Source organism: Chiloscyllium plagiosum, unplaced genomic scaffold (genome assembly GCF_037043375.1).
Source record: "Chiloscyllium plagiosum isolate Xiang-an unplaced genomic scaffold, Cpla_swu_hap1 HiC_scaffold_3, whole genome shotgun sequence".
In the NCBI taxonomy this organism is placed as follows: Eukaryota; Metazoa; Chordata; class Chondrichthyes; order Orectolobiformes; family Hemiscylliidae; genus Chiloscyllium; species Chiloscyllium plagiosum.
In genome coordinates, this window is record NW_028270141.1 from 7746562 (window position 1) to 7771910 (window position 25349).

Here is a 25349-nt window from a genome sequence, read left to right on the forward strand (position 1 = left end):
GTGGAAACAGGCCCTTCGGCTCAACCAGTCCACACCTAGCCTCCAAAGAGTAACCCCACCCAGAACCATTACCCTCTGACTAATGCACCTAACACTCAGGGCAATTTAGAATGGCCAATTCACCAGACCTGCGTGTCTTTGGATTGTGGGAGGAAACCGGAGCAAGCTCACGCAGACACGGGGAGAACGTGTAAACTCCACACAGACAGTCGCCCGAGGCTGGAATCGAACCTGGGACCTGGTGCTGTGAGGCAGCAGTGCTAACCACTGAGTCCCCGTGCCACCAGATAATTGCGTTTTTTAAGCAATTCAATTAAGCTTTAGCAACAAAGGATGTCAATTAACAAACAGAATATTTCACAAATTTTCTGTAGGAAATTGGGGAAAATCCTTTCAATAGCTATCACAGCCTTCTATAAATGCAGCAAATTGTTGGGAATAGGAGTTGCTAAAGCCATACACGATTTCACTCGCAGTCTAATTTACACGTACTAGACATATATTCAGAGTTGTCTGTATGACATTTCACTGTCTCAGTTTACAATAGCTACCTAATTGAACCTTCTGGGAAGAATCTGCAGCATGCATTTAAGAAGCAAGACTTTTTTTTAATTTTTTCTTCTCCAAAGTACTTCCTTTCTCATTTGCTTCTGTAATTCTCACAAAATTGATTTGTATTTTAACTTCAGAAAGACCAGAGTGAAGCCTTTCTCAACCCTTTAATGTAGTTGATCAGCTTTTGCTGATTTCTTAGCATGGCACTGATTGAACCAAACAATAGTTACAGCTCCTGCTTGCACCACTATAAAACAACTTGTTGATTGCTTCTTAACAAAATATTGTGTTAAATTACCTTTATGGTGAGAGATTTAGGTTCAGTTAACTACCCTTTGTTTTAGACTCATGAATGCCTTACGAGGGACAAAACATTACAGAACTCAGGACGAGCCATACCCTCTGGACACAGATCTGTCACCTAATTTCCTGCCTTTACTTCACAGCAGCTCCTGGATGGCTTCTGAATTAGCAGCCTAGCTGAACTGGGTGTGAGAACATGCCTCAACTCTTTTGAACTTCAGCAGTAACCATTAATCATGTGACAAAAATACAAACTTAGTTTGAAATAGAACAATGGATTTTTTTTTTTAAAAGATGTAGTCATTTTTCCCCTGTACTTAAATTGGTTAATACAGTGATTAGTCAAACTATACAGACCAGGAAATTTTCCAACTCAACTTAGTTTAGGCTATTAACTGGATTCAGCCATAATACTAATTTGATCATCCCTGAGATAGAATTGGGAAAGCAAACAGGCTTCCTGTTATGTTTGGTCTTGCATTAAATATCTCACAACACCAGGTTATAGTCCAACAGGTTTATTTGGAAGCACAAAATGCGTGCTTCCAAATAAACCTGTTGGACTATAACCTGGTGTTGTGCAAATTTTAACTTTGTCCATGCCAGTCCAACACTGGCTCCTCCACATCATTAAATATCTCAGCTGAGGCGAGGAAAGACCAACTTAGCTGTGATGGTCTCTGCAATAACTTAGTGAATATTCACTGCGAGTTCACAACTGCTCTCTGACAGAACCTTCAAGGGAGAATTTGAAGCAAGAAACAAGATCTTAAAAAAAAAAATTCCCTCTTCAAATTATTGCCTAATTTGCTTGTGATTTGCACAAAACTGGTTGGTCTATCTGCAGTTAAAATCATGCAATACTACAAGAGGGAGGCCTTTCTCAACCTTCAATCTCCTGAAACCTGACTAGTTGCCATTTGCTATGGTCCAATCTGGCAGACTTATAGCAGTTAGAAGCTTTGTCCTGGGTGGTGTCAAGCTTCTTGACTGTTGGAGCAGCATTCATCCAGACAAATGGTAAGCATTCCATCACACTCCTGACTTGTGTCTTGCAGTGTATATACATATGAGGTAATATGCATGGTACACTTCAATCCCTGGTGAAAATTGTCAATGTTATTAAATATATACTGAATTTTGAATTCAATTGTCTGATTTAATATATTGGAATTTGATGGACTGAAATTCTGCATAATATGTGAAAATGTGGCAGGAAGAATATAAAAGCACAGTATTACCTCGACAGAGAATATCTGCAGAGGGATCTAAGTGTTCCAGTGTACCAGTCACAAAAAAGTTAATACACGGAAAAAGTATGTAGTCAAGAAGGCTAATGGAATAGTCCTTTGTTATGAGAGGAATTGAACGTAAAAGTAACATTTTGGACTTCAGTTACACAGAACATTGATGAATCCACAGAGTATTCAGCTTGGAAACAAACGATGCGGCCTAACTCGTCCACCTCTATCAGATATCCTAAACTGATCTATTACCATTTGGTCCATTTCACCTTTAAACCCTTATTCATCTCTGCACCCAGATGCCTTTTAAATGTTGTAATTGCATCGGTCTCCATTACTTCATCTGGTAGCTTATTCCAGTCTTGCACCACCCTCTGTGTTGCAAAGTTGCCCCTCAGGTTCCTTATAAATCTTTCCCTTCTCATCCTAAACATTTGTCCTATGTTTTGAATAGTATATGCAGTTTTGGCTCCCTTATTGAAAGGTTGATGTAAATACATTGCAGGTTGCTCAGGATTAATAGATACCTAGAATGAATATTTGCCTTATACGGAAAGGTTGAACAAATTGGGTTTCTTTCCATAGGAGTTTAGAAGGTGAACTATACAAGATCTGGAACAGTTTTAACAAGGTGGATGTCGAAATTATACTGCATCCTGAAGCAGAGTGCAGAACAAAGGTGCACTGTTTTAAAATAGATGGTTGTCTTTCGAAGGCAGAAATTTCTTTCAGAGGGTTGCGTGACTTTGAAGTTCTGACTCAAAGCAGTAAAGATAGGGGTCATTGAATATACTCATATCCTCTGGAGACTGCATGTGTCATCCTCACCACTTGCCTAGCAACCCACTTTCCATATTCCATAAACTTGGTGATCATACATTCACCCCTTGCATCCAAACCATTAATAAATATTGTAAACAATTGAGGCCCCAGCACAGATTTCTGTGACACTCCACAATTTACACATTGCCATCCTGAAAATGCTCCCCTTTATTTAAACCATTTGACTTCTATTAGTTAGTTACTCCTCCATCCATGATAATATGCTGCTGCATCAATACATGGGCTTTTAACTTATCAAAAATCACAACACCAGGCTATAGTCCCACTGATTTATTTGGAAGCACTAGCTTTCAAAGTGCTGCTCCTTCATCAGGTGGAGCAGGACCATAAGACACAGAATTTATAGCAAATGATTAGTGTCATGTAACTGAAATGATATATTGAACAATCCTAGATTGTTGTCAATTCTTTCACTTTTTAGAATGGGTTGCAGGTTTCAGTTCATTAATATGTAAACTATCTTTGTAGCTACTTCCTTTCATATACTAGGGTGCAACTATCAGGTCCACATACCTATTGGCTTTTAGCACCATTGCTTCCCAAGTACTGTTGCTGTAGTGATAATTATTGTGTTTACTTCCACCTCCTCCCATACCTTATTTAGTAATTTTGGAATGCTATTAATGTGGTCTACCATAAAGAATGAAAGTATTTATTCAAACCCTTTGTCTTTTCCTGCTTCCCCAGCCTCTTTCTCTACGGTGTCAATGAGCAGCTAGTCCCCTCTTCCTTTTTTCTATTTAAAGAAACTCTAACTGATTGCTTTTATATTACTTACTTGTTTTCCCTCAATTTATTTTCTCCCTCTTGATATATTCTTTGGTCATCTTTAGTTAATTTTTGAAACTTTCCCTATTTACCTTTAATCTTTGCCTGCGGTGAGGAGATCCAACACCCTATCTAAACTGCAAGTACCATTTTTGTATGCCTAAGGATGCAAGTCTTCAATGACCATAACATCTGTGCTGATACCAAGATCTTTGTGCATAAGACAGTCATCCTACCGATGACTTCTATGAGGTTCCAAATCTTCGAAAATGTATAGACGTCACTCTCAAGGCCAATCAATGCTATTTGAGAAGGATTCTTCACATCAACTGGGAGGACATGCATGCTAACATCAACATCCTTGAAGGAGCCAAAAGCACCAGCATCAAGGCCATTATCATCCAAAACCAACTCCACAGCACTGGCCACATGTTTAGGAAACCAGAGTTCTGACTACCAAAGCAAATAATCTTCACCCAGATCAAGGACAGCACTAGAATGAAAGGAGGACAAAGAAAGTGTTTCAAGAACTCTCTCAAGAAATGCAACATAGATGTCAATTTGTGGGAAACTCTTGTTCAGAAGAAACTGGCCTTGAGTTAGCTCCTGTGAAGGGACAGAACCTCGTTCTTGCAATAAAGGGATTCAGTTCAGAAACCTAGAGTCTGGATCCTTTATTAAAGGGGCTCACAATTGGATAAACTCTCCACCAAGTTCCTATTAATCATTTTGTAGATTGGGCATAAGATACTGACAAAGGTAGCCATGTGGAAGAATTCATAGTGTTAAACAATATGGTGTGGATCTACACAGGAATTAGACTATTTTTGATCTGGTGATGTGTAATGAGGCAGGTTTAATAAATGATCTTAAAATAAAAGATTCCTTAGGCAACACTGACATTACGCATCACCAGATCCAAGAGTCTCATGTTTGGATCCACACACCATCTTCAAATTCTATGAATTTGTCAACGTGGCCACCTTTGTCAATACCTTATTCCCAATCTACAAGGTTAACAGAATCTGGATTCAGGGTTTATCCAGCTGAATCCCTTTAATATAGGATCCAGACTCTGGGTTTATCTGACTGAATCCCTTTATCACAGGAACCAGGCTCTGGGCTTATCTCACCAAGTTCCTTTTAACACAGGAACCCCTTTAAGAACACAAGACCAAACAATGAACTGGAATTGAGCTACATATTCTGCCAAAACCCAAGCTCTCCCAAATTAGCTATTTTAGTTTAGAAAGTCAGGTTGTAAACAACTTGGTTCACTATTATGCCATCTCTGACTGAAGTAGACAAATGAATGGACACTTTAAAAAAAGGATACATTTGAACAAGTTTGCTTGTGTTTTAAGTGGAAACTAATTGGGCAGAAACTTATTTAAAAACCACAATGTCAGAAATGATCGTCAGCAGGATTTGAACCTATGCAGATAAAATCTAATGGATTTCAAAACCTTTGCCTTGACCACGACGAAAGCAGTCTTATGGACAACAAAAATTTAAAGAAAGAACGCCTGTAATTTTTGTTACTGTTGATGGCTAACACATCAACTAAACAAGCATGTTCACAGGTTAACAATGACAACATGTATGTTCCTTCATCATCTTTTTGCACCGGATACTACCTCTATATAATACTATACCTGTATGCATGTTTAACGCATCTTTGTTGTTTCTCTTGGCATTAGTGGATAATAAAACTGTTTTCTTTCATTCAAGAAAACTTGTAAATGACTACTTAAAGACAGCATAGAGATGGGTTAATTACATTCCTCCTAGAGAACATAAATCTTTGTTGCTAGAAACTGGGAGGCTGAAAAGAGGGGAGCCAAATTGCACATCTCACCTGGTCATTAGACTGAAAACCCGCCAAGACATTGATGAGAGATTCAACAATGACTATTCCTTATTGTGACATCTCTTCAATTCTACTGTCTCTGAATTACACTGGCATGGCCGCTGGCTCACCAAATGCAGCTACAGTTCATAAGCGTTTCATCTGTTATGAACACGTCTTCTGCTTACACTTTCAGCTGGAATTGAAGTTCAAGACAAGTTGAAAACAGATTTTAAAAAGTAATTTGTTTAGTTGTAAATTTAATTGTTAGTTGAAATTTCAGTGCTAAAATAGTTCGCTTTCCTGGAAGATATTGCTAAATCTATACAATTAAGATTAGTGTTCAAGCATTTTCCCAAATATTGAAAAGTTTGAAGAAATCGCAGATTTTTGGTTTTACAAAGTTAAAAATGGTTTCTGCTTGATGCTGCAGCTGCAAACGTTTTGTGTTTACAGGGATACGCTGACACCTTGTGGAAAATTTAGGTATTGTTGCAACATTAAATTGTAAACACAAAACTTTTGCAGCTGCAGTATATTGAAGTTCACTGTTATTTATTGTATTCCAGTGTTATTTCAAAAGGGCTGACATGGAGTAGCCTTCGTAACGGACAGGGCTGTGCACTCTGTCACTGTGTGTGTTCAAGACCTTCAGGAGTGAAGTTAGGAAACTACTCAGCAAAGGATTGTCAAATTTTGAACTCTTCTGCAATATGGAGTTTGATGTTAGATCAATTGCCATCTACCAATGAGATTTAAACTTCAGATTTTTGTTAATGAAATGTATTAAAGAAAATGGAGTAAATATTAGGTCACAGATCAGCAATTATCTAAGAACTAAATCCATACTTCTCTTACATAATCCACAATTGTAGCATGGGTGTTATTTCCTACTGACACAGTGGCGTGAAATAAATCTACATTCCTTCCCCCCACCTCCGAAGAGCAGAAGAGTCAACGTTTTGGGCAAATACCCTTCATCAGGAAAGGCTCCTGCTCCTCGGATGCTGCTTGACCTGCTTCTCTTTTCCAGCACCACAGTCTCGACTCTAATCTCCAGTATCTGCAGTCCTCACTTTCCCCTATTAATTTCTTATGTTCGCACAACACATTTTCTAACATTAGCTCTAGGGAAAAGATTTTAACTTGTTGGATGGAGTTCAGAGTGACCGGATGGAGACAGAAATACAGCATAGAGGAAACATCCGATTCTTTTTGGTAGATTCAAAGTGTATGGACTTTTGAAGGTTATAGACTGTTATTTAGAGTGTGAGCAGAAATCAAGGAAGAGTGGCTAAAGACAAAGAGTCTAAAACTGGTGCTTAAAGACAAAATTCCTTTTATGATAAATATTCATGGAATTTTAGTTGTTTTGTGAACTGAATTGAAGGCAAATGCTGCTAGGCTTTTTCAAATAGGTGGAACTATTAGACTTCAAGTGAGAAGAAACGCAAGTTTGTACTTTGCATATCTTCTATTTTTGTCTGGACTATGAACCAGTGCATCAAAGTGACCTCAGCATTTCAGCAATCAGAGTTGGTGCAGATAATACAGAATGAAGCCCAAAACGCCAACAGAACATGATCTTACTAGATCATGTACAAGAGACAAAAAAAACTAATGCAGTGTTTCACAAACTACATTCCAATGTAACACCGTTTTAACTCAGCAATTAGGGATAGACAACAAGCATTGGTATAACTAGCAAGGCCCGCACCCCATGAAAGAATATACAAAAATTTCTTGAAAACTAACATGACCTCAGATGCCAGAAAACACAAGATATTTATATTTCTGTAATAGTATGCAAATGAAAAGCACAATTTATTATATGCATATAGCTTCAACAAAACTTTCTATATTGCTTCACGAAGTTCATCCCTTAACACCTCCCAAACACACATTGTACTTAGTCCTTCATCCCCAATACACACACACCTCTTGCAAAACCCTCCCTTACACTCTCACTGTTAATTCCCGATAGATGCTAGGAATACCTCAACTCCTAACTCCCCAAAGTCTGCACACCATCTAGAAAATACAAGAATATGATGGAATACTCCCTACTTGCCTGGATGGATGCAACTCCAACAACATGCAAGAGGCTTGACACCAGGACAAAGCAGCCTGCTTAAATAGCACCACATCCCCCACCAGCACTCAAGAGCAGCCGGGTATAATATCTGCAAAATTCCCTACAAAAATTTGCCAACAATTCCTAGATAGGACTTCCCAAATATACCATCACTTCCATCTAGAAGGACAATGACTTGATACACCACTCCAAGTTCCCTCCAAGCCACTCACTATCCTGATCTGGAAATATATCACCATTCCTTCAGTGTTGCTGGGTCAAATCTTAGAACACCCCCTTTAGCAATATTGTGGGTCAACCTACAGCACATGGATTGCAGTGTTCAAGAAGGCAGCTCACCACAACCTCTTAAGGGCAACTAGAGACAGGAAATAAAAGCAGACAAACCAGCGACATGAGTGAATTAAAAATAAAACGCAAAGAAAAATCATAGAATCTCTACAGTGTGGAATTAAATCATTAGGCCCATCAAGTCCACACTGACCCTCCGAACAGCATCCCACCCAGACTCAACTCCTCCCCATCACCCTGCATTTCCCATAGATAATCCACTTCGTGTCCAGGGACATGCAGGCTACGGCAATTTAGCATGGCTGATCCACCTAACCCGCACATCTTTGGACTGCATAAGGAAACCTGAGCACACAGAGGTAACCCACACAGAAACGGGGAGAACGTACAAACTCTACAAAGACAATCGCCCAAGGGTGGAAATGAACCCAGATTCCTGGTGCTGTGAGACAGCAGTGCTAACCAGTGAGCCATTGTGCCACCCAAGACACTATTAAAGATTAAAAGGCATATTTTACTACAGAAAACACAACAGGTTTATTTCATATGTTATTCACACTTTTTTTTCTTTTTGTATACAGCATATACAAATAAATGAATATAACATTACTCCATCTTAATTGCCAAGGAGTCAGGTGGCAGACCTGATTAAACACAAGATAAAAATGGTCCAGCAACAATTCATATTTCAGGAAATATCAGTAAAATACCTAGTGGTTTTGTTCCATTTGTTATCAATGCTAATTTTAAATTTCTTGATCTGCATTTTCACCCAAACTCCACTTCTCAAGCTAAAACCAGAGTACAATCTCACAAAGCGACCTCCTTTACACAACAAATAAACAGTTGCCATGGAAACTAGGGCCGTGCCAAAACCAACCTACTGGCTTTAATGTATACAGTAGGTTAACAGCCAAACATGGCCAAAATGATCTTTCCTGATGATACACTTTTTGCAGTTCTTGGAAGATATAAATACTGCCAAACAATTTGAAAAATGGCAAGTCAAGTGCCACTGTACCACTTAATATCAGATTGAAAAAGCTAGATGATATAGCAGGGAAAAAAATGCACAAATTAATATAAAATACTCAAAATATGGAAGCTTTATAGCATTGAATAATTTAAATTCACTGATGCTTTAGTTCATTAAAAAACATCTGACTGCACAGCCCTAATACAAACAACTTTTATCTCTTCAATGCTAAGGACATCACGTGCAAAGGTCTCAAGATAAATAATTTCAGATTGTTCCAAATCCACAAGCCATTCTGTTTATACAAAATACTGACTTTCGAGGATCAAAATACAATGCACAATCTTTTATCTTTCAGGAACTGAATATACAAAGCATATTTCAAAATATTTCCAGAGGAAAAGAATACAAATAACTGTTAATTACACACATATGGTTACAATTCTGCCTGCAAATGTCATCAGGAAATGTACATAAGGCCTCCTGTAAAATGTACATCATCTATTTGTAGTGTTACAACCTTATGTTCAAATGAAAAAAATTGACAATATCATACATACTTCCACGTACATTTAGGTAAGACAATTCCAAAATACAGTATTCTTCTGTACAAAAAAGATCATGTCACTTTTAAGAGATGGACAGAACATCTGGTTTCCATGGTAACTACATGTTTTAGTCCAAACTTTTCAATTTGACTACAAACAACTTTTACTTACACATTACACCTGCAAAGTTTTCAAAAATTACCATATTAACAGAATTTCAACAGTTACACTTATAAACAGAACCTACTGTCCTAATTGATAAAAGAAGACAAGTTTAATTTTTAAGCCATATAAAGATACAATTTTTTAAAAATCTTGATTAAAAGAAATTTACATTATACAACACTATGCTAGGGCAAAGGAGTAAGTGAATATATACTAAAATGCAAACTTTTTTGAAGGGTAAAAGACATTTTAACATTTACAGCATCAGGTTTACAAATGTACAACTGTACAACCAAACTATGCATTACTAAGTTAGTCAAGCATGTAATTAAACACAAACAATAAATCTTAATTTTTCAAACTGTAAACTTACACCTATAAATTGCAAAGTCTACACGTATACACTACATATTTATAGCAAAACAAAGTCTACTTAATTAATTTTGCATGCGTTATGGTGAGATATCAAGTTTACTCTTCAATGGCCCCTTAATATTCAAATCTGCTCAAGATCGCCAAATCCTTAAATCGAGAAAGTAAAACTATAAACACCACACCTTCATAAACGTTCTTAATTTAGGTATGCAAAAATACAAATTCCCCTCAACTCTTTGCAAAATAGACTGAAAAGCCAAATCTAGCAAAAAAAAACTTTTCAGACAATTTGTATATTTAGGTTTGTGTACCATCATGATTCCTTACTGCCCCCTTGTACAATAGTTAAATACATATGTATGTACAACATTTCTATACAGCACTGAAATAGAAAATCGGGGCAGTGTTTCATTCAAAAAATAAAACCTATTGAGTATTGACATCTCCAAGTAAACATCTGGAGTTACATTACACATCAGCCTGTCATTTAAACCTTCCCTGAATTACAATTTTAACAGACCATAACTGTTGTGCTATTTCAATACTGTTGCAAAAAATAACTTGCTGAAACACAACTTAACTTTAATTAAATAACAAACATTGTTTAATGTGGTATTTCAAGCAGCTTCTCCTCAAAGTTTAAATCTACTGGACCTGAGAACTTTGATATGCACAACTACTTAAAACTATCAGAGTGATTAATTTACAGACTAAAAACTCTTTGCTCTTTCCAAGATTTATTTTACAAAACACAAATTAGTTTCATAAATATTACATTAAAGTCATATATTCTATATTTTGCTACTGGTTTTTGAATAAACTTCCAGCAAAGGTACTTTAAGGAGAAACAAAATGCATAAAAACTTGGGGCATATTTATTTGTGGAAGTAGAGTTGTTTGGTAAAATACACAATTCATAATTAATGGAAAAAGAAAAAGACAGTTTGCAATAATTAAAAGTTAAGTTGTGTTTGAAGTCTATCTGATCTGGCACACCCAATATTTAAGCAGAATAGCTTTCAACAGTTTTTCTGTGCACATCAATTAATTTACAACATTCCATTTGGTGGTCCTCCAATTGGCCCCAGATCAGTGCTGTTCTTCATGTAATATTTTTCCAGTTTGGCTAAGATATGTTTTCCATAAGTGTATTTCCGCAGGGTTGTAATGTGAGGTCGAATCTGCATACAAACAAACAGGTAAAAAAAAAATTGGAAACTTCTTTTAAAGTAATTCATTAATGATTGTGATTGCATTAAAGGGAAGTGCTTACTTTGGGTTCAAACATTAAATTTACCTCTTTTGTTAATTTTAACAGAGATTAACTGTGTTTATGGTTGCATCTTTCTTTTAAGATTAAATGAAAAATAAACTTTATCCTCTATTCGAAGGAAGAATACAGAATTAGAAAACAGTGAGGTTCAGCCTTTGAAGATTCTATAACTATTTGCAAGGCTTGTTCATTCTAACAGAATGGTGCCTTGATTATAGGAACACAATTTAAGCAATGCACTCTTAAAATAATCAGCCTACACTGCCTACTCTTTGTCTAGGCAGTCAAATAATTGCAAGAACAGCAACTGCTGGAGCAACTAAGCAGTGGAGCATCCGTGGACCTAAAGCAGAGTTACTGTCTTTAATCTTGTGACCTTTCTTCAGAATAGCTCTGAAGGGTTAGCAAGTTTTGAGAAGATTTGTAGCTCAGGTTGAGGTTCGCTCGCTGAGCTAGGTGGTTTGTTTTCGGACATTTTGTCACCATACTGGGTAACATCCGGAGGCTCACTGAAGATGTTACCTGGTATGGTGATGAAACATCTGAAAATGAACTTTCCAGCTCAGCAAGCAAACCTACATCTTAAGAAATGTGACTAGACTCAAGACATTAACTCTGCTTTGGTAGCCACACAAACAGATGACAAGCAACACGAGTTCGACTGGGACAACACTACTATTATAGGACAAGCCAAACAGAGAACAGCCAGGGAATTCCTAGAGGCATGGCACTCATCCACAGATTCTATCAACAAACACATCGACCTAGACCCAATATACCGGCCACTGCAGCGGACAGCTGGAACTGACAACCGGGAGCGGCAGAGACAAACCACAGAGGAAACAACACAGAAGTGCTTCACAGGAGGCTCCCAAGCACTGAGGATGTCACCTAGACAGGGGACGAAATATCTGCAACACAAATTCCCAGCTCGGCGAACAGAACCACAACAACTCTGCTTTCTCTCCAGATGCTGAGTTTCTCCAGCAACTTTTGTTTTTGTTTCAGATTTCCAGCATCCACAATCCTGTTTTATTTTCGTAAAATAATTAACTCATTATATTGGTGACAATTTGTATTTTGCTACTTTAGCCATTGGGCTTGTGCATTAAGTAGCAATTAACTTCAGAGTTGTGCAACAATAAAATATACCTTATGCATAATAATTTTACGCTGTGCGGGTTCTGCTACATCAATCATTTTCTGAACGACATAGTTGGCGTATTGATCTTTCATCATCGTGTATAAGGCACTATGGGGACCATCGTTCTGGCAGCAGATCTCATCAATCAATAAAGCACGTTCAGCACGAGAGGCATGGGTGACACACTTCTCAACAACATTGCTGAAAAACAGGATTAATCAGTATCACAAAGTGAGGGGATTCTTATATCCTTATTTTATGGCATGCAGAACAGAGAAAAACATATCAAAAAAATTTAAATTACAGTGGAAAATAGGGGAATATTTAATAAAAAATGTCTAAGATACACTTGCATAATTTAACCTTACTTTGGCTGTATGTTTACAAGACCATCAGCTCTAACCGCTTGTATTTGTTAAAACCTTTTTTTCCCCCAAGAAGAATTACTCAATTCTTGGGGAGGCAATGACTGTAGCAGTATTATCACCAGAGTTATTAATCCAGAAACTTAATTTTCTGGTAACTCGAGTTCAAATCCCACTATGGCCGATGGTGGAATCTGAATTTAAAAATAATCTGGAATTAAGAATTTATTGATGACCATGAAACCATTGTCAATTGTTGTAAAAACCCATCTGGTTCACTAACATCCTTCAAGGAAGGAAATCTGCCATCGTCACCTTGTTTGGTCGGGCTTACATTTGACTCCACACCCACAGCAATGTAGCTGACTCTCAACTGTTCTCTAAAATGGCCTAGCAAGCCACTGAGTTCAAAGTCAACTAGGCATGGGCAGTAAATGCTAGCTAGCCAGTGATGCTCAGGTTCCACGAGTGCATAAAAAATAAGTCTATCCTCAATTAAAGAAAGGAAGGAACACTTTTCTACTATTAATATGGCTCAGAAGCAAACTTCTACAGGAAATGCAAATTCTTATACCTGGCAAATTTATGCTGACTTAGAGCAAGAACCTTTCCCCTTATCTCAGCAACAATCTTACTCTTATCTTCAGCACGCCCATGCTCCAAAACATGCTGGATGACATAATTTCCGTATTGATCCTAATTACACAAAAAAAAAGGAACTTTAGAAATAAATAGAGAAAATTTCTAGTGTCACTTAATTTTAAACACATTTTATTCTTTGCTCACTAATAAATATTTTATAAGAACAAACCATTTGTCCATCATACAGGCCATTGGTTAGATCATTTCTCAAGTAGTGCAACACCTTTTCCATAATAGTGGCCTGAGAGAAGGTTAAAAAGAATAATTCCTAAGACTTCTGAATACTCATATAGTCTTAAAAGAACTGCATATTTACTTCACAGCAGCACAAGTTTGCAACTGACTGAGTAAGAAAACAGTGAAAGAGCTGCAATATACATCTATTGATAGGTTAGAGAGGACCAGGCGTCATACTTGAATCAGAACATATAACAATACAGTGCAGAACAGGCCCTTCGGCCCTCAATGTTGCGCCGACCTGTGGACTATTCTCAGCTCGACCCCTACACTATCCCATCATCATCCATGTGCGTATTCAAGAATTGTTTAAATCTCCCTAATGTGGTTGAGTTAACTACATTGGCAGGTAGGGCATTCCACACCTTTACCACTCTGAGAACCTGCCTCTGATATCTGTCTTAAATCTATCACCCCTTGCACAAGCTGACATCATCATCCTAGCAAAAAAGGATTTTCACTGTCTACCCTAATTCTCTGATCATCTTGTATGTCTCTATTAAATCCCCTCTTAGCCTTCTCTCCAATAAGAACAGACCCAAGTCTCTCAGCCTTTCCTCACAAGACCTTCCCTCCACACCAGGCAACATCCTGGTAAATCTCGTCTGCATCTTTTCCAATGCTTCCACACCCTTCCCGAAATATGGCAGCCAGAACTGTACATAATATTCTAAGTGCGGCCATACTAGCGTTTTGTATAGTTGCAGCACGATATTGTGCCTCCGGAACTCAATCCCTCTACCAATGAAACCTAACACACTGTATGCCTTCTTAACAGCACTATCAACCTGGGTGGCAAATTTCAGGGATGTATATGGACTCCAAGATCCCTCTGCACATCCACACTACCAAAAATCTTTCCACTGACACAGAATCACCTCACATTTAGCTGCATTGAACATTTACCACCTCTCAGCCCAATTCTGCAGTTTATCCAAGTCCCCTGCAACCTGTAATGTTTTTCCAAACTGTCCACTATTCTACCGACTTTAGTGTCATCTGCAAATTTACTAATCCATCCACCAATGCCTGCGCCTAAGTCATTTATAAAAATGACAAACAGCAGTGGTCCCAAAACAGATCCTTTTGGCACACTACTAGTAACTGGACTCCACGCTGAATATTTTCCATCAACCACCACTCGCTGCTTTCTTTCAGAAAGCCAGTTTCTAATCCAAACTGCTAAATTACCCTCAATCCCATGCCTCTGCATTTTCTCCAACAGCCTACCATGTGAGCCTTATCAAAGGCTTTACTGAAGTCCATATATACCACCTCAAAAAACTCAGATTTATAAGATACGACCTACCCTTCATGAAACCATGTTGATTATCTGAAATCAAATTGTTACTTGCTAGATGATTATTAATCCTATCTCTTCTAATCCTTTCCAAAACGTTTCCTACAACAGAAGTAAGGCTCACTGGTCTATAATTACCTGGGTCATCTCTACTGCCCTTTTTGAACAAAGGCACATTTACAATCCTCCAGTCCTCTGGTACTAAACCTGTAGACAATGACAACTCAAATATCAAAGCCAAACGCTCTGCTATCTCCTCCCTAGCTTCCCAAAGAATCCTCGGAAAAACCCCATCCGGCCCAAGGGACTTGTCTACTTTCATTCCTTCGTAACTAACCTCAATCCATTCTAGTCTAATATCTCGTATCTCATTCTTCTCCTTTACAATATTCTCCTTTTCCTGAGTGAAAACCGATGAGAAACATTCACTTAGCACCTCTCCGATCTCCAAAGGGTTGACATCAATTTCTCACTCGTTCAAAATAGTTTGTCACAGAATAAAAAGAAAATTAAAATGCTTTTGAAGAAGAGTTAAAAATCACACAACACCAGGTTATAGTTCCAACAGGTTTATTTGGGTGTATAAGATTTTGAAACGCTGCTCCTCCATCAGGTAGAAGTGCTACGAAAGCTTGTACTTCCAAATAAACCTGTTGGACTATAACCTATTGTGTGATTTTTAACTTTGTACACCCCAGTCCAACACAGGAACCTCCACATTATGGCTATACAAGAACTGGAATAGACTAGATGAGCAGGTGGCTTTACTCGGATGGAAAGACTCTGAAATACACTGCTGGCTCATTAAGCGTGTTGACTTTATATATATCTTCAGGGAGGAGCTGTACTCAGTTTATGGCTGGGACTGATATAGTTGGATTAAGAGTCAACGCTTGTGCTGTCAATATTAGCTCAGGGCAATTATGAATGGCTGTGGAAGGCAAAAATGAATTTTTGAAAGGTTATTGCTTAAAACATCCTTGATTGGGTTTGTGTTTTTCTTTGCTTTGTGCTGCTGTCAGGATATCACATGTCTGCAGAAGTTTGAAAGGGTTCAATAATGATATTCCAAATCTTTCCTTATCATTTTAACTTGCTTGCAAAACAATTGTTGTTATTTGTATGAAATCTGTGTTACAGAGCCCACTTAAGGGTTCCAAATTTTCATTTTCCAAAACTAAATTAAGATGTAACATATCGCAGGAAGCTATATTTTGCATTATTTTAGGATGTATATATTAAAGAGTCTTCCTTACTTTTCATGAACCGTTTCTCTCAATTTTCTTTGTGGTTTTTTTCCCTCTAATCTCTATTTAATAATTCTAGATTAGTCATTTCCTTGTCTGTATTAATTTTTATTTATGCAACCATCTTGTGCATTCCATTTAGGTTTATTAGATTCCCTAGTGTGGAAACAGGCCCTTTGGCCCAACAACACGGGCGGCACGGTGGCACAGTGGTTAGCACTGCTGCCTCACAGCGCCAGAGATCCGGGTTCAATTCCCGCCTCAGGCGACTGACTGTGTGGAGTTTGCACGTTCTCCCCGTGTCTGCGTGGGTTTCCTCCGGGTGCTCCGGTTTCCTCCCACATCACAAAGATGTGCAGGGTCAGGTGAATTGGCCATACTAAATTGCCCATAGTGTTAGGTAAGGGGTAAATGTAGGGGTACGGTTGGGTTTCGCTTCGGCGGGTCGGTGTGGACTTGTTGGGCCGAAGGGCCTGTTTCCACACTGTAATCTAATCTAATCTAATCTAATCTAATCTAAACACCGACCCGCCGAAGAGTAACCCACCCAGACCCATTTCTGTCTGGCTAATGCATCTAACACTATGAACATTTTAGCATGGCCAATTCACCTGACCTGCACATCCTTGGAATGTGGGAGGAAACAGGAGCACCCGGAGGAAAACCACGTAAACATTGGGAGAATATGCAAACTCCACATAGACAGTTGCCCAAGGCTGGAATCGAACCTGGGACCCTGGCGGTGAGGCAGCAGTGCTAACCACTGAGCCACCGTGCCAGCCTTTTGTTTGCACTTCCCCAGTAACTAAAGTGCGTTAAGTCCCAGAGTGGGTAAACAGAACATGCCCTGAGCAATTCTGTTAAAGATTAATATAGATATATACCCATACTACAAGTGCATGTCTAAGTCAAAACAAAAATGTGCATATATGTTAGCAAATTATTACTGATCATGTTTTAAGCATTGTATATTGTGTATTTTCCTTTTTTTAAAAATCACTTACTTTGTTTCTTAAAAGATGACTGGCACCATGTCACGGTGAGCACTCTGCACAGGTAAGCAGACAGTTTGAGTTAAAGACAATGGATGGATGATGTCGGTGGTGATTATAAGTAGTGCATGTTATGTCAGAAAGTGCAAAATACAAGGCTCCCTTTCCTAAACACAAATGCGTTCAGTATGCTGTACATATTGTAATGCAAATGGCAGAAATCCTATGCAGTACACATATAATTATAACCAAGGCCATGGTTTGTTGTTTTTAACATAGATACATAATTAATATTAAAGAATGTGATCCTCAGAACTGATCAACAACAATTAATAAAAATAATTGAAAAATGAGAATAAAATTTAATTTGCCATCAATACTCAAATTCCAAATGGACAGAACTGTAGAACATGATCTCAAAACATTGACTAGGATTCCAAAATCCTTTGCTATTGAAGCAAAATTCGATTATTTTGTCAGCCTTGTTTATAATGAAAGGTATAGATTGAATGGATTCATGCTGTGTTTTGGTCATCTGTTATTTGTTCACCTTACCTGCACTAACTGCTCAGTGTGTTGATGCAATTCCTCCAGGATTGGAAGAGTCTGATCAGGAGTACAGTGCTCCAAAATACGCTGAATAACCCGACAACCATAAGGATGAGTTGACAAAACAAAAACCTGGAATTTATCACAAAATAATCATAAGTTCCTGAGGAAACAAGACTTTGCTGTTGGGGGGGGAAAAATTAAAATTTTAGAAATTAGATAATTACTTCATGAAACCTCCTTTAAGATAACAGGGAAAAACAACAGTCCAGGACAGAGTTAATTCTGGGAAATAATGAAGAAGAAGCACAGACGTGAAATAATAACTCCGCCTCTCCCCGCCAGAAGTATTTCCAGGATTTTCTGTTTTTATTTATGACGTCTCTCCATTACAGTGTCTGTACTTCAAATGTAGTGTGCGTAAAATACTACTACAGGACACGCATGCACTTTGTTTCCCAAATGCTACCTCAACTTCATCTAAATCCAGTTTATCATTTGTGATTTGACATTATTCACTTTATAGCAATGTTCTACTAGATCATCCAACCCTAACCATCATTCAAATCTCATGCTGTTACAATTGTATGGGCAAGGCAAAGTGTTTCTTTAGAACCTATTCTATTCATTGATAAAAGCAGTACAGTATATAAAAGATTTACAGTCCTCAAAGTAGAAAAGTTAGTTGGCAAGAAGGGATACATCCTAAATTAGTGAGGAAAGTATAGGTGAAAATTTCAGAGGCTCAGATCACAACTTTCCAATCCTCCAAGGAATGAGATGGTGTTGGGAAAAGGGGAGGGAGAGGGATACAGACACACAGACAGAGATGCGGGGGGGGGGGAAGAAAGAGAGATGGTGGTGGTGGTTGAGTGCGCGACAGGGAGGAGCAGGCGAGCAACTCAGAGGGCGGTCGTGCAACAGAGAGAAAGTATCAGAGAGACAGACAGTACGTGTGTGACAGACAGAAAGCATGACAGAGAGAGACAGAGACAGATTCAGAGACAGCTGCCCAAGGGCTGGAGAACTACAAACGTCACACCTTTTCTCAATAAAAGGAAACAGATAAATCTTTCAATTACAAACCTGCCGGCTTAATGCAAAGACTACGAAAACCTCTATAGTTAACTATTAATGACAAAATTAATTAGCCATTTGAAAAATTATGGCTAAAAAAAGTCAAAATTAACAAATTCATCCTGAAGGCAAATTATGCTTGATTAGCATGATTAAGGTCCCTGTCAAAATAACAGATGGGGCTGAAGTGGGTGGCATCACTGATGCTATGGCTATGGACTTTTAAAAGGTATTTGGTAGCAAGTTCTGCAAATAACAAACTTGATAGCAAAATTAAAACCTGCCAGATTGAAGGACAGTAGCAACATGAATACTGCTTTTTAAAGGACATAAGGTAGAGTAATGATAACTGCTCATTTTTAGGTGGAGAAACAGAGAGACTGGTGTTCTCCACTGCTCTGCTTGATGTGAACTATTGGCCTGAGTTTGAATATAATGAGTATAAATTTGAAGTTTGCAGAAGATACAAACTTGTGAACTAAGCATTTATATGAAGAAGGGCTTATGCCTGAAATGTCAATTCTCCGGTTCCTTTGATGCTGCCTGACCTGCTGCGCTTTTCCAGCAACACATTTTTAAGCTCTGATCTCCAGCATCTGCAGTCCTCACTTTCTCCTAATTTATACGATGGATGAAATTTAACATGGAGAAAAGTTAATTATACATTTTGGTAGGAAGTATGAAGAGCAGCAATATGAATGGAATGGTAAGTTTAATGCTGCAGGAACAGTTGGGCTTTATATATCTATTAGCTTCAACTTCAGTGGGGGAGAAGCTTCTAGAAACAATGATTAGAAGTAGAGAAAAGTATAGACAGAGCCAGTTTGGATTTCCAAAGAGAAACTTGTATTTAACTAACTTGCCAAAATGTTTTGAAGTGACAAAAGGAAGAGTTAATGAAGGGAATGTTGTTGATAAGGTGCATATGGACTTTCAAAAGATATTCAAATACAGTGACACACAACAGACTGAGAAAAGAATCATGACTCATGGATACAAAATTGACTTCTAAGAACCAGCCAGTAATTATCATTGGATATTTTGCAGGCAGGAATGAACGGTAGGACTCAGAGAAGTACCAATGATCAGAAGGACCTTAGTGTGTATGCTCACTGGTCCCTTACAGTATCAGGACAGGTGGATAAAATGGTGAAGGAGGTATGTGTTATACTTGAGTTTATTAGCTGAGGAGGAAGGTTATGCTGGAACTGTATGAAACGTTAATTAGGCTAGAAACACACTGTGCAGTTCTGGAATTTGCATTATAGGAGAGGTGTGGAGTGGATAGAGAGGAGATTTACCATGCTGCTGTCTAATTTGGAGAGCTTTCACTTATAAAGCCAGATTGGACAGACTGGGGCTGTTCTCCTTATTTCAAAGGTTGTTTTCATTCAGTTGTATCCTTCTATGATTTGTGACACTCTACCAAAATGATGGGAAAATAGTTATTCTGATTTGATCTTGCATTGTGACTGAGGTGGAAGGCATGACTGGCAATGTCAGCATTTATTGCCCATCCCCAATGACCTGGAGGTGGTCGTGGCAAAGAGCTTTCTTGAACCATTATTCTTCATGGGGTGTAGGACATGTTGTTAGAATCACAGCAAATGAGATTCCTAACTGGAACAACGTTTTGAAAAATTTGCTTTTAGGAGTAATCTTGGAATTGCTAAATCACAGGAAGCTGTCTTTCAGCGTCTTTTGTGCACACTCGCTCTACGCAACAGTAACCTGCCCAGTTCATTCCCTTGTCCTTTTCCTGCAGAACAGCAAATTTGTTCTTATTAAGTGCTTTACAATTCCTCTTTCAAATCCACGACACAGTCTGGCACCACAACAATGTTAAGCAATGCATTCCAGATTCTAACTACCTGGTGTGTGAAAAAGTGTTTTTCACATCACTGTTGGTTCTTTTGCCAACACTTTAATTTTGTGTTCTCTGGCTCTAAGCCATTTGATTAATAGAAATAGTTTCCCATAATCTACTCTTAGGTCACTCATGATTTTGACACAGACACCAAATCTACTCTCAACACTCTCTTCTCTCAGTAGAACAACTCTGCTTCCTCTTAAATCAATACCTCGAGCAAATCTTTTCTGTGCCCTTTTAAAGCCTATACACCCTTCCCAGTATGAATACAATACTGCATCTGAGGCTGAATCAGAGTCTACATAATGGGTTAGCATAACATGAGCCCTTGTACAGTATACACCTACTTATAAAGGCAAAGCTATGTCTTTTTAACCACTTCCTCATGTTGCCCTGTCATCTTCAAAGATTTGTGCATACACGTATCACTAAGTCTTGCAGTTCCTGCAAGTCCTTCAGAATTGTACTCTTTCCTCATTCTTACAAAAATGTACTTCAAACTTCTCCATATTGAATTTCATTTGTCACAAGTCTATCAATATCCTACTCAGACTTCATAATGTTTGCAAGTTTTGTGTTATCTGTTAATTTTTAGATTATATCCTGCATGGTCAAGATGTTAATATAGCTCAAGAAATGCAGTGATTCTAATGCTATATCCCAGGGATCCCCCACAATGTACACCTCCCCCCAGTCTAGAAATTAACTGTTTACTACCAAGTCAATTTTATACCAAAGTTGTCATTTCGGCTTATTTTGTCGAGTTCAACTTTGCTATCAAGTCTACTTATGTGGCACTTTATCAAAAGCTTTTTTGAAACTCCATATGCACATCAGCAGTCACTTAACTTTTCAAAAACTAAATCTAGTTGTTGAACATAATTTCATATGAGCAAATCCATGCTGACTTTCCTTAATTATTCCACTGTTAATGTTTAATTCTGCACTGGGTTATTGTCTGTAAGTTTTTGCCCCAATGTGGTTAAACATGCATACTTGAATTGTTATGTTTATCCTTACATCCTTTTTCCAATAAGGGTGTGATTTATAATTTTGCCAGTCCTCTGGCACCCTTCTCATATTCAAGGAGGAGTCAGAGATTATGGTCAGTCCCTTTGCAATGTTCAGCCTCACTTCCCTCAGTATCCTTGGATGGATTCCAGCTGGTTCTGCTACAGCCAGCCTTTCCAACACTTCCATTGTCAGTTTTTAGCCCACGCAGTTCACTATGACTTCAGCATCATCATCATCATCATCATTCTTGAAGACAGATGCAAAGGACTCACTAGTCCATGAGTAGATCCTTCGTTTGCTCTCTAATTAGCCTTATCCATCCTCTTTCTATTCTGTTCTTATTTATGTATCTATAGAACAATTTTAGATTCCTTTTTGCTACCAGTTTCATTGCCTGCCTGATTTCATTTTCCATTTCTCCTCCGAACTTTTTCAGCCTGGTTCTCATTTGTCCTATTAACCTGACTTTTGTGTCACATCCTATTTTCATGCTTCGCGTGTCTAGCCCGGTCATCTACAATGAGAAGTTTCCCAATACATTTTCTAATTCCACTGAAAAAAAGCCATTTTACTCCACAGCTCAATACCTGGAAATGCATGCAATTGCGAAGTGTTAGAGAAGTTTGTTAATGCCACCATCATTCTCAAGTATAAAACTGAACATTTGAAATTACATTTTCCAATCATAGATGAAATAGTTTTCAATGTGGTATGGTTTCCCTTGCTTATGAGGTTGGCAACTGTGGGCATAAAGCAACGACAAGTGCTCACCTGTCCTTTAAAAGCATCAATAATGAACTGGAGTGATTGAGGTTGTACACACTCTATGCACTTTTGAACAACGTGGTTTCCATTTTGATCCTTAACACATTTTAAAACGTGACCATCCAGCTCCTTTACCATATCATTCTGCATTGAGGAGAGAACTGTTAAAACCTACAAATTTAATTCATTGGAAAAACACTGAAACAATAATATGTCTGCATAATTATTTATTCAATTTTCTATTAATAATTAATGTATAGAAAAATCTATTCAAACTTACAATTACCTGCTGGTCTGCTGATATGGATTCTAATGCCTTCTGAATAACACGACAACCATACATCTGTAGGGCCAAGGGTAAAACATGGCCACGAATTCGCTGAGCTAAAGCTAGTTTCTGATCCAAGCTTCCAAACTGAAAATATTAAAATAAATCAGTTAGGTCTCAAGTCAAGCTAAAATATACAAGTTTGGCCCCAATATCTCGAAGGGCTGCAATGCTGTCTAATAAGTTTTTCAGTACAACAAAAGATGTGCCGCAAATCTGGTCTCCCCTGAATTTGACTTGTTCTCAGGATATGGCAAATATTTCACGATATAACTATGCCCAGCTTCAAACCAACCTACTTGCTAAACCTTTCCTTCTACTACAGATGGTGTGCTATAGGGTTTGTGCCTTTTCATTAAGTAGGGAATGATGCATATGGGAGAGGTTGCACTGGTGATGTAGGATGGTGATGCACATTCTCAGAGGTAGCTCTCTTGCATTGAAGATGTGTGTCTAATTTTCATGTAACATATCAGAAAATATAATTACCTCAAAGAATTTTTGTATTACATAATTTCCAAATACATCGGTCATTAACTGATATGCTGCTTGCAGGATCTCACTGAAAACCATCTGGCGTTCAGCAGGCGTGGCTCGCTCTAATTTTTGCTGGATGAATCTGTCAATTTCAAAAAGGAAAATCAAGTTAGCTTTATACTTGATAGCGTTTTAAAATGATTTTGGGAAAAATACAGTTATTGTTCATCCCAATACAAAATAGAGTTCTTTCCATAACTGAGATGCCCAGTTTATTTGGTTACTGTCCCAAATAAATACTCTTGTTCTCAAACTGGAGGGCAGTACTGTTCTTTGTACTATCACCAATGAAGTATATAGCTTTCTTTGAACTTTTGACTGTGGGAAGTAAGCTTCTCAAAAAGCAAACACACACACTTCTTAGATAATAAGATAGGCAAAGGAGATAAGGAATACAGATATACAAGTCACTGAAAACAACAAGACAGTTTAGTGAGGCCATTTAAAAACAAACCAAGCATTGCTGCTGATTTCTAGAAAATCATAACTGAAAAGCAGACCAGGGGTATTCAAAAGACTAGAATTTATATAGCACATTTCACAACCACTTATGTCAAAAGTGCTTTACAGTCAATAAAGTGCCTTTTAATTGCAGTCAATGTTGTTATATAGGAACCATGACAACGAATTCGCACTGAATTGTGTTATATGATAATGGCCAATCATCTGTTTTGTGATATTTTGAGAGATAAAAGACTGGCTGGAACACCAGAGATAAGCTCCCAGCTCGTCTTCAAAATAACGCAACAGGATCTTTCAATTTCACCCAGAAGACAGTATATTTGACCGTGCAGCAACTCCTTAGCACTAACGTGCAACACAAGTCTTGATTTTTATGCTCAAACTCTGAAATAAAATTTCAATCCAGAAATTTGCAATTCCGAGGTAACTTGAAGTACTGTAAACAAGTTCTGATCTTCACATTATTAAAAACTGTATAAAAGCATGGATAAAGTGCAAAGATGATTCACAAGGGTGATACCAGAACTGAAAACTAATTGAAAGTCTAAATAGGCTGATCGAGGTAATCAATAAATCTGTTTAAGCAAGCATTACACAATTATTTCAATTTATGGAACACATGAAAATCAGAGGTTGCAAACAATGATGATCATTGAAAAAGATGGGGTTGGTACACTTTCCTTTATTGGTCACAGCATTGTGTATAGGTCTTGGGAGGTCATGTTGCAGCTGTACAGGACATTGGTTAGGTCACTTTTGGAATACTACATGCAATTCTGGTCTTTTTCCTATCGGAAAGATGTTGTGAAACTTGAAAGGGTTCAGTAAAGATTTACAAGGATGTTCCCATGATTGGAGGATTTGAGCTATAGGGAGAGGTTGAATAGGCGAAGGGCTGTTTTCCCTGGAGCATCGGAGGCTGAGGGGTTATCTTATAGAGGTTTATAAAATCATGAGAGGCATGGATAAGAGAAATAGACAAAGTTCCTGGGGGTGGGGAGTCCAGAATTAGAAGGCATAGATTTATGGTGAGAGGGGAAAGACATAAAAGGGAACTAAGGGGCAACTTTTTCACGCAGAAGGTGGCGGGCTTATGAAATGAGCTGCCAGAGGAAATGGTGGAGGTTGGTACAATTACAGCATTTAAAAGGCATTTGGACGGATATATGAATAGGAAAAGTTTAGAGGAATGCAGGCCAAGTACTGGCAAACGGGACTAGATTAGGGTTAGGATATCTGGTCAGCATGGATAAAGGGTCTATTTCTGTGCTGTACATCTCTAGGAATCTAAATCCAAATAGGAATTCAGGAGAAACATACTACAAGAAAAGGCAGCTGAAGTTAAGTTTCCTTATTCTTCATGAAATGTAGGTGTGTTCAGCAAAGTTACGAAATGCTGTTCATCACGAAATAACCTTGAACTGTGGAGCTTGTTGGGCCTTTTCAACCAGATTGAAGTGGATCTGGAGTCACATGTAGGTCAACTAGGAGAAAGTGAGGACTGCAGATGCTGGAGTACCAGAGTTGAAAAATGT

The 25349-nt window shown here is 38.1% G+C and overlaps 1 protein-coding gene across 8 annotated transcripts in view; it reads right to left on the bottom strand.

Annotated features, from left to right (window-relative positions):
* Nucleotides 1-8460: 8460 nt before the first annotated feature.
* Nucleotides 8461-25349, bottom strand: part of LOC122540667 (pumilio homolog 2-like) — a 111772-nt gene continuing 94883 nt past the window's right edge. For 5 of the 8 annotated variants that reach the window (XM_087977299.1, XM_087977296.1, XM_087977306.1 and 2 more), the window contains 7 exons: nucleotides 23305-23434; nucleotides 22768-22902; nucleotides 22494-22631; nucleotides 17768-17893; nucleotides 13369-13490; nucleotides 12438-12630; nucleotides 8461-11193 (listed from right to left, as the gene is read on the bottom strand). In XM_087977299.1, the coding sequence (XP_087833425.1) occupies nucleotides 11062-11193; nucleotides 12438-12630; nucleotides 13369-13490; nucleotides 17768-17893; nucleotides 22494-22631; nucleotides 22768-22902; nucleotides 23305-23434 (976 nt within the window). In that variant the 3' untranslated portion in view covers nucleotides 8461-11061. Of the gene's footprint in view, nucleotides 11194-12437; nucleotides 12631-13368; nucleotides 13491-17224; nucleotides 17269-17767; nucleotides 17894-22493; nucleotides 22632-22767; nucleotides 22903-23304; nucleotides 23435-25349 lie in introns of those variants that run through there. The other 3 variants (XM_043676758.2, XM_043676748.2, XM_087977300.1) reach the window with 2 other exon arrangements.